Here is a 10,889-nt window from a genome sequence, read left to right as displayed (position 1 = left end):
TCAACTCTCAGTCCTCCTCAGAGGCATCTGCTAATCGCTTTGATGTGTCCTTATGAGCTCTTTCTGGGAGTGGCCAACTTGACCAAAGTGATCAGCAGATGCCTATAAGGAAGACTGACAGTTGGCAGTCGAAACATGCCAGGAGATCAAAGTAAATTTCATTGTAGTATTCAAAGTAAATTCCCTGAAAAAAGTTGTCTGGATAAAAGAAACCTTAGCATATTATTGCAAAAAAGAAGACAAAGTGAACTTGCTGGAAATACTTTTACAAGTTTTTTTTTCCCTATCTTGTTTATGTGTGCTTTTTAATATTTAGTCTTTATGTATTGTATATAAATAGTTATATTATAGTGTAATTTAATCCGTTATTGTCCCTATTCCTGTACAATGATGCTTACTGTCGTGTTTATGTTGGTTGTGCATGTTGTCAAAAAAGTGACGCCTCACTGTGAAGCAAATTTACAGTCTGTAAAAATAAAGTATTTATTTAAAAAGAGGGAAATAAAAGAAAACAAGGAAAAGAGAAAGAAATGGATGAAAGAAAAGAAAAAAAGAAATGTGGGAAGAAATTAAAAATAAAAAGTAACCTTAAAAAAACATTAAGAGAAATAAAAAGGAAAAAATGAAATAAAACAAAAAACAAAAATATAAATAAAATAGCTTTTGAAGAAAAAGAAAAAAGATGAAAAACAAGAATTTAAAAATGAGAAAATAAAGTAACCTCCAATATTGATCTTCAAAGTCAAATTCATTCAATGATGACACATTAAATGACAGTTGCATGTGCTCCTCTTCACACACTCATGCTCTTCTTTGTCCACTCGCTGAGTCATGGTTACCACAGAGTATGAAACCTCGTCAGGGTGGAAGTCAGTGTGTGTGTGTATGCGTGTGTTCTTAATCCTTGTTCGATGTCAGTAGATCAGATTCCTCCAGAGGTAACGACGTGTACCTCAGGAACTGTTTTTACATCCAACGATCGACCAACACAGTTTGTAGAAGGAGCTCTGAGGCCAAGACAAACGCCTGTGTTCCACCAATATTCCATGACCCGCCAGATCCTGTGACCGCTGGCAGTGTCTTACACAAATAAAGGGTGTCAAACTCACTTTAGTTCAGGGACATCCGACACGGTCGTAGATGAGTAAAAATATATTATTATTTAAAGCTATATGAGTTTCTGCTATTTGTCACTGAAAATTGGAAAAAAAAAAAAAAAAAAAGTTTTCTTCCTTCGTTGCAGCCCGGGACTTGTCCACGACCCGATGGTTGTATACCACTGGTGTAACATTAAACAGTGAGTTTATCTGTGAGGAACTCCTTATTGTTCGACTACAAGAACAATCTCAGACTCCATCATTTATAACAGAGATGAGCAACTTTGATCACAACTAGGATTTTATCTCACATTAATGTCAGCATTTAAAATAATAATCACTCTGATATTATCAAATATGTTATAATATATCCAATATTATAGAGAGAAGACCAAAGAAGTCAGGGTTTGTGTGATTTTGGAGGGTTTATGTATACATTTTCTCACATTTCATGTGTTTTTTGAGCCATTTGATGTATTATTGTTGTCTTTTCAATATTTTTATGTCATTTTGTGTGTTTTTGGAGTCATTTTTGTGTATTTTGTTGGTAATTCATATTCTGGAGTAATTGTCATGTATATTCCAGATGATTCGGTACAATGTGTTAAAGATCCACCAAAAATGATCATAAACTGTCTTCTTTAAACTTAACCAACATAAACCAACCTGGCAACGCAACTTCGTGTTTGTCTTTCTTTCGCGTATTACATCTCCTACATACATAGAAAGCAACGAGGCAATTGGGAAGATGTAAGGAGTCTAAAGTAGATATCTGTGTACATATATCAGCGGTGTTAAATCCTCTTCTATTGACAGACAGGTTGGAGTTCTTCAAGGTTCCATAGTTTATGGATTTAATTCAAGAATGTCAGCAGGAAAACCCTCCTGGATGATAAAATCCCCATGGAGGCTCAGAGAATCGTATCCCATAGGCCATTGATTCTCAACTGGTGGGTCGGGACCCAAAAGTGGGTCGCGGACCTGTACTGGGTGGGTCGCAGACAGCTGGTCAAAATTAAATAAATGCTTAATGTCTCTCATGTTGTATTTTATTTTGAAAATATTTTTGTTCTTTTAATAGGCATGCAGTGAAAAGCATGTTACACAGAAAAATATGTAGATTTATGTTGGAAAAAATATTATTATGTGTGTTTTCAACAGTTATTTTTGAAAAACTAAATTTTGTTGGCTGAATTCTAAAAAAAAAAAAAAAAGAAAAAAAAAGTGGGTCGCGATTTAATGTCCGTGGCAAAATGTGGGCCCAAGGGCGGGACAGGTTGAGAACCACTGCCATAGGCAGTTAAGGTCACAGTTATTTATTAAAGTGTATATTTAATTATTATTTAAGTCTTTAAGCCTTATGGTTTGTATGTTATAGTTTTAATTTCTAGGAGGAGATGTTTCTCGTTGTTTCAATGATTGAGAGATTTTAAGAAGGTTTATATGAGAATTTTCAAGGACAGATTGTTAGAATATATAATAAACGTGATTGACTTGATTGTTTTAGGTCTTTGTTATAAAAAGAGAAATTAATTTTTAAACTTCATGGACAAAAACAACTTATGGTATCTATTATATTGTATGTTGCCATTACAAGGTAGATAAAAACAATGTGGAGTACTTTGAGAATGCCAAGTTTGGCCCAAGTTACTTCATTTTTGGAAATCAAAATATGTTCACCCTACTAAAGTGAGTTTGACGCAAAATGTCGCCCCCTGTGTTCACATAATCTAAACGCGTCACAGATGTGTGTGAATGTGCAGACTTCAGCTGCACTCCTCACAGTTACAGGCCAGGATGTATCTGTACGTGGCCGTGATGCGAGTCCCTCCTGCGCAGCGTAGCCGCAGAGCCTTCAGCTTGGAGGTGTGAGGCCTGCAGCACGAGCACGAGTTGTGAAAAGGCTGTTTGAGCACCGAGCTGAAGGAGATGAGCGGCTCAGAGCGGGTGGTGCGGCTGCAGTGGCCCTCGCAGCGCGCCAGTAACACCATCTGAGAGGAACACACACACACACGCACGCACACGCACACACACGCACACGCACACACACACACACACACACACACACACACACACACACACACACACACACACACGCACACACACACACACATACACACACACACACACGCACACACACACACAGATGTCACTACAGGCTAGTAAACTTTCTAAAATTGTTCGGTGACACTTTACTTGAAGTTCGACACATAATAGCTGACATTACGCTGTCATTACTATGACATGACACCTGTCATTAGCATGGATAAGGTGTCATTAAGGCTGTCATAAAGTGTAGTTTGTTAACCTAACCCTTAACCCTTAACCCCTAATCTTAACCCTATACCTGGACATGAACCTTTACACTAACCCCAACCGCTTCCGTCTCCACTTTTCTGACCAAATTCGAGGTTTCACCCCCAACCACTACCCCTTCCTAACACCAACCACTAGATGAAACTTACACTAAAACCTAAAAAAAATGTAACACCTAAAATTGAACGCCATAATATTAACCCAGAAAGAGCAGGCAGGAATGCACTAAAACACTTCCACCTTCACCCCATACCTATACAGGTAGGAGGGGGGGAGGCTCTGAGCTGGGAGAGGTCCAAACAGACACAGTTGTGGTGAAGCCCAAACAGACTCCCACTTCTGAACCTCAGCTAACAGTTCTCTTAATCCTCACACTACACATAATCTTACAAGAACACATATAAACACTTCCACCTCCACCCCATACCTTATCCGGGTAATGGGGGGGGAGGCTGAAGCTAGGAGAGGTCCAAACAGACCTGGTTGTGGTGAAGCCCAAACAGGTCCCCACCTCTGAACCTCGGCTAACAGTTCTATGAACCCTCCTACCACACAACACGTAATCTTACAACAGGGTGTCCACACAGACACTGAATGGAGATGGTGCATCCATCCCCCTCTTTCTGTTCACTGTCCCATTTTTACACAATAGCGCTGACACCAGTGTTGTGCTAGTTACTGAAAAAAAGTAGCTAATTACCGTTACTAGTTACTTCATTCACAAAGTAACTCAGTTACTATTTTGATTACTGACACCAAAAAGTAATGCGTTACTGGAAAAAGTAACTTTTGAGTTACTTAGAATTAAAGAATGTATTATTTATTTTGGGTCATTTGTGTCCATACAGCTTCATTTCAGTGCTGTAATAATATAATAATCCACTGTTGATCAACTGCTATAAAACAACCATAAATGATGTGCAAAACAGTAACTTTTCAGCCTTAGCACAGTAATGTAAAGTAAGCTGTGCATATTCCAGGTGCACATTCTGCTGTTGAAAATGCTTATAAAAATAAATGTGGAAAAACAAATTCACAGCATGTTTCTCAGCTACACAATGCTAAACATATCAGGCTAATGAGCTGCTGTTAGCAGTGACTCAGCAGTAGCGACAGACTTCTTATTTACAACAACATACCATGCAATAGTTTGCCTGATCTGTCTCCGGATAACAGTCACAGTCCGTTAAAATCCAGCCGCAACGTTAGCTTAGCTTCACTGATGCATCTTTTGGAGATGCGTGTATTTCCACTCTGAGAAGCTCGTCCTGCTCTCGCATTGACTCGCTATGATTGGCGCACGTGATGTAAACAGAAACACACTGTCAATGCTTCTTCTTCTACTGTTTTACCGTGGTTGGCACGGCATCCCGCAAAAATATGTAGCGCCACTGTAAACAGGAAGTACACTGCAGCTAGCAAAGTAACGTACAAATGCACTATATAATGGTAACAGCGTTATTTCTTTAAAAAAATATTGCGTTACAGTACTAGTTACTGTCAAAAGTGACGTTGGGGCGGTAACGTGTTACTTGTAACTTGTTACCACCCAACACTGGCTGACACCACATACATACTGATACAATATCACAAACCTTTTTAATGAGTGACACAAGGAAGAGAAGAACACAAATGACAAGCGTTGGCCCTTGTCTGCCTTTGATTCTCTATCTAACTGGGAGAGGCTCAGAACTCCCCTGTCCCTTTACCTAACTTCTTAACCTAACCTTAACCCTACTAAACTCTAACCCTACCAAACCCCTAACCCTAAGCCCTAACCCTAAGCCCTAACCCAAACCCCTAACCCAAACCCCTAACCCAAACCCCTAACCCCTAACTCAAACCCCTAACCCCAAACCCCTAACCCTAACCCCTAACCCTAAGCCCTAACCCAAACCCCTAACCCCTAACCCAAACCCCTAACCCAAACCCCTAACCCTACCAAACTCTAAAATTAACCCCTAAACCTAAACCTACAAAACTCTAACCCTACCTAACCCCAGTAGATCCATCCACCTAACCCAAATGCCAACATAGCTCCAAAGGTGTCAGAATTTAGCGAAAGTTGTCATAATTTAGTGAACGACACTTAATTACAGTCTTGAAGACGCTTTAATCATGCTAATGACAGATAATTCAATTCAACTTTATTTATATAGCACAAATTACAACAATGTCACCTCAAAGCGCTTAACAAAATATAGAGTCCATAATAAGAAAGAAAAAACCCAACACATGAACAAAAATGTAGTGACAGTGGGAAGAAAAAACTCCCTCTATTTTATAGGAAGAAATCTCCAGTGGAACCAAGTTCAGAGGTGGTAGACATCCGCTTTGACTGGTTGGGGTTAGTGAACAGAAGGGCAAACAGAATAGGATAAAATCATAGTCCATCTGAGTGTTCCAGACTAGTTGAGCGCGATGTCAGCCTTATGTAAGAAACTTACCACAGGGCAGAATTTGGGAAAAAATAAACATTCAATTTAATAATTTTAATGCTAATAGATGATGAAGTGTTCAAAACCAAACGTGTCCACACATTTCTCCTATTGCCTTGAACAGACTGTTTGTTTTGCTGTTCTGGGGCCAAATTTCCTGCACAGTTCTGCGGACGTGACGTCAAATGATGTGCATTAACAACGGCTTGGAGAGGTGTCAACTCTGCTGGAAATATAGAAGCAGAAGAAGAAGATGGCTTGAAGACTGAAAGAAGACAAGCACGGTGAACCAAACTAGTCTTTGGTTCCACGGAGCCATGCGCAGAAGTCTTGCAGTAAACAGTCACATAAACGGCGAGTGAATAGATAACCATGTCACAGTTGGAGTGCGGATCGGACCGCATTTTTTTTGTCCGAGCCTGACCAAAACCCAACAGTTAAAACCTATTTTTTCCCTCATATAAATAACATATTTACGTTTTTTTTGGTGGTGAGCCCTCTTTTATTACCAGACCCAGTGAATCTATTTACTGTACATAATCCATGTATCAAAGATAAGAATAATCCATGTTCTTGTGCAGAAAAAGGAATGTTTCAACAGTGGATGTTTCACAGTTGTTATACCGCCCATTGATTGGATTCAAGACACCAGTTTCTTCACTGATGTTTATTAACAACATAGAACTAAGTTCAGACAAACAAAACCACAGATATCAGTTACTTTACATTATTAGCATTTCTTAGCATCATAGCTAATACACATAGAAAGACTGAGTAGAAACTGACCACTTTAGCCTGCTTCTCAATCAAGCATCCCCAGCATCAGTCTTTATAGTTGAAATCTATTTTTAAGCATGAACCTCTTATAGAACTACATTCACACACATATTATAAACATGAACATCCAGCAGCATGGAGTGAGCTGCAGGTGTTCCTCTGTCTCAGTGTATAGCTTATGAAGTTAACAGGTGCTAGTTCCGGTTTAGCATTTCAAAATAAAACAACATTTACAGTTGTCTTCCTCTGCTACTGCTGCAGCGCTGAAGCTGTGCTCACTGCTACTGCTGCTGCACACAAAGACACTATGTGACTGAACCCGGCCTCCAGTTCTAAATATCTGTCCAAACCCAACCCGGCCTGTCAGGCTTCGGTCAAGTGTCCATCCTCTAATGACAGTATCAGCTGCACTGTTAAATGGTTCACGCCTACTCCCTGTGCTGAAAAAGTGAATTTCCCTCCTGGGATCAATAAAGGCACATTCTATTCTACGTTATATTCATTCATGCCAGCATTTATATATATTGGTCATTATAATAATGACCAATCTGAGCATCAACACAGGAAAGAACAAATAATTTCTGTTATTTAGTGTGTATTTGTGTATTTTTGAAACTATTGACTGTGTTTAGCTCATTTTGTTTGTTTTTGTTATCTTTTAGTGTATTTTGTGTTTTCAAAATCATTTTGCATGGTTTCTTTTCTTATTGTGTGCTCTTCTGTTGTTTGTATTCATTTTATTTTCAGTTTTTCTACCATGTGTCAAACAAACTCTTTAGATTGTAGTTCAATAGTACTTTTTGGGAGATTCCATTTGGGGGCCACACAAAATCTGCCAGTTGCCCATCCCTGCTCTACACAATGAGTAAAAATGAAGACAATTTGATTTTTTATTATAAAAATAAGCTCTTGTTCTTTTGAGTTTACTCAACTTTGTGTCTAAAAGCTGAAACGTATTGTTTGAATAAATCCGAGTTAAATGTGTAATGGTAGAATTATTGTTAGTCATCGTGTGTCTGTGCAGCATTGTGTGTGTGTGTCTGTGTGTGTGTGTGTTGGACACCCTGATATGTCACCCCTGCGTCATCAGCTTGATAAACACACACTGACGGTCGCTGCCTTTGAAGTAACAGCTCATGAATGAAAGGAGGTGCCAACACAGAGGAGATTATGGAGGGCACAGACAAATGGTCTTAAAGTGGCGACAACACTCCAGTGTCTGTGTGTGTGTGTGTGTGTGTGTGTGTGTGTGTGTGTGTGTGTGTGTGTGTGTCAGCGTGCTCCGGCTCCAGACAGGCTTTTGACAAAGTGGGGACACGGGTGGTGACATGCAGCAGCTGACAGAAAGACACGACTCAGGAGGCTGTGAGGCCGTTTAGGGGCCGACGGGAATGTAGCGACCGTAGGAGGAACGCCAGCCAGAAAGACCTATGCAGTCCTGATCACAATCACACCTACGCACAGTCCAGACCTGAGTCACTTTAAACGTCTCTCTTTAGGCCACACAAACAGACCTTTGTTTTTAGGTAAAACTACTAGAAACAATAGTTTTTGATCAGATAAAGACTATGGCTGTGCTGTAAATATCATACTAACGTATTACTCATACTTGGTCTGAAGTGAAAATGAGTTGTAGAGCGTTCACAATAGATCAGTGATATCAAACTCATTTTGTACCAGTTGAATCTAAATTGGGCCACAGATTTCAGGTGGGAAATGTGCCCTCGTTTTTAATTTCAGTCCCTGCCGGATCTTCACTTCGAAAATTCTTTATTTTGTAACCAATTTTTGTGTAATTTAAAGGAAGTTTGTGGAATTGTTTGTGAGAAATTGCAAGATTTGTGGAAAAAATTAAGTTCTTTCCACATTTTGCTATTAAAAATTACTGCATTCCCTAAAAATAGTGCAGAGTTTTGTTGGTAAACAACAATTCATGTTTTCTCTGTCACTTTTATTGTCTCCCGTGGGCCGAATTGAATGCACTAAAGAGCTGGATTTGGCCCCCAGGCCTTGAGTTTGACACATGTGCAATAGATAGTATAAAAAGATTGAGTACTCGAGAAATACCTGGATGTTTGGGACATTTTTTATATATGCACGGTGGGCACACTAGTCATACTCAACCGTCCCATGATGCACTGCAAGCAGAATGTAAAATGGTCTTAGGACTGGTGTCATGTTCTGTTTACCTCCGTACTAAGATTCTCTGACCATCTCAGTACGTGACTGCTACGTACTGAGATGTACCCATGCTGGATTAGACATGCACACAGATTACTGTACTGATAAAAAATCAACCAATGATTAAAAAATATGATTGTCATGATCAGATTTATATGAATACAACAGCTTATTATTGTAAAATTACATTAGGTTAACTGTTATTTATTGCAATGCATATTTTAATCATGTTTTTTTGGAAAATAAATAATTCGTTTTCGTATTGAGTTTTATTATAATCATGTTTTTTGGAGAATAAAGTATTCCTATTTGTATTGATATTGCTGAAAGTTATTGACTGAGATTGTCACTCAGTTTGCCATATTGAGCTTGCCATGGGAAGTTAGTGAAAGGAAGGATACATTTTAAAAAGGATTTTCCCTACAAAAAGGAGCCATTCAATCTTAGCTCACAGCGGAACTAGCAAAACCTCATTTTCCCGTAGTGCGCATGCTCATAATCTCAGTACGAGGTAAACTCAGACCGTGACACCAGCTTCAAGCTAAAAATCAAACATCTTCCTTTCAAAATAAAATATATTCTTCTTGTCTTCCATTTGTTTTCTTTAACGCTTTTGTAAATGGGGCTCTTGTTTTGAAGTTAACCGCAAGTTGTCAGTAGCCCAATGGAGGCTCTCTGAACAACTCTGAAATGTCGGAATGAAATGTGATCCTGTGAGTTTTATGGATCAAATGAACACATGTTGATATTCTACTTGGTCACTTTCTCACTTCACATGTTTTCAGAACTTTCAAAGGTGGAGATTTTTAGCCTCAGTGTGATTCAGGTCTTTGTCATTGTAGGGTTTGGGACACTTGGAAGTTTACTTCAGTGTAAACGCTCATCATCCTAAACATACTTATAGTATATACAGTAGTAGACGGTATATACTCATTGAGTTTGTCGTGTATAGTAGTACTGAGTGAGACATTTTCAACACAGCCTCAGTCAATGTTCTTCTTTCTTTGAGACTGTGAAGAAACTCCATTCTAGCTCCCAGTCCCATGTGTTTAGCTTAGCTTAGCATGTAGCCACCCAGGGTCTGTTTGGAATTCTACCCTGTGGGATTAATTGATCTATATTGATTTCCGTCAAAGTCCAAGGACGAGTTAGATCTGACCAAACAATCTGAGAAACCAAACTCTTTATTGTGTGTGCGTGCGTCTTTACCTTTGAGTTGCATTTATAAATGGGGTGTGTGATGGTTTCCACAAAGTGGTGCCTCATGCACCTGTCTGGGTCCGCCTCCCCCAGGTGAGGGTGTGCTTTATTGCTGACTTTGTTGCTGCTGGCAGAGTCCACGAAGCCCAACAGGGGGCAGAACATGAGGACCAGCAGGAGACCCGAGGGGGGCGTCCTGGAGATCAAAGGCTTCATCTCTCACAGTGTGTGTATCATCAGACAGGGGAAGGGTTCTATCTCCTGTTAGCACACAGGACCATCAAAGTCAGCAAGTCAGAGGAAGAAGGGTGGAGGGGGGGTCGTTCTCCATCAGTTCTCTCCATCCTCTGCCCTGTTATTCCATCGAAGCCTGGGAAAACAGCACAGAGCAGCAGTGAAAACATAATCGGCTACCATTAGAGGAAATAGCATGATTTGCACAGTTTTGTAGCAAGATATTTTAATTCCGACAATTTAAAAACGATCGGTCCAACACAGACGCACACACACACACTGAAGATAAGGTCCTGGAAAAGCCTAAACCATGTACAAACATCCAACAGGTTAAACTAACCACTGCCTCTCACTGCTGCCAGTGAGTTATTATGCTTCTACATTTCAAGGTCTTTTCTCTTCTTCTTCCATCATCCTGTCAATCAGACAACGCCACAATCGTCCTTTTGTATTACTAGCAATGTGGCGTCAAAGAAGACCTCAAATATCAATAACAATCCAAAAAGACATTGAAGACGCAAGAACAAACCACTGCCAAACAATAGGAAGTATTGTTATTTATTTTTTATAGAATAAACTCTCTCACAATTGTTCTTGACAGGCCTTACACCACACTTGTCAAACTCACGGCTCGGGGGCCAAATCT

The 10,889-nt window shown here is 39.6% G+C and overlaps 1 protein-coding gene across 3 annotated transcripts in view; it reads right to left on the bottom strand.

Moving 5' to 3' along the window:
• Window positions 1-2,328: 2,328 nt before the first annotated feature.
• Window positions 2,329-10,889, bottom strand: part of ndp (norrin cystine knot growth factor NDP) — a 30,842-nt gene continuing 22,281 nt past the window's right edge. For all 3 annotated transcript variants that reach the window (XM_028436599.1, XM_028436601.1, XM_028436602.1), the window contains 2 exons: window positions 10,019-10,379; window positions 2,329-3,088 (listed from right to left, as the gene is read on the bottom strand). In XM_028436599.1, coding sequence (XP_028292400.1) covers window positions 2,864-3,088; window positions 10,019-10,225 — 432 coding nt within the window. In that variant the 5' untranslated portion in view covers window positions 10,226-10,379 and the 3' untranslated portion in view covers window positions 2,329-2,863. The remainder of the gene's footprint in view (window positions 3,089-10,018; window positions 10,380-10,889) is intronic.

This window comes from Gouania willdenowi, chromosome 21 (genome assembly GCF_900634775.1).
Source record: "Gouania willdenowi chromosome 21, fGouWil2.1, whole genome shotgun sequence".
Taxonomy (NCBI): domain Eukaryota; kingdom Metazoa; phylum Chordata; class Actinopteri; order Blenniiformes; family Gobiesocidae; genus Gouania; species Gouania willdenowi.
Note: the sequence above shows the minus strand (reverse complement) of the source record. Positions and strands in the feature narration are given on the sequence as shown.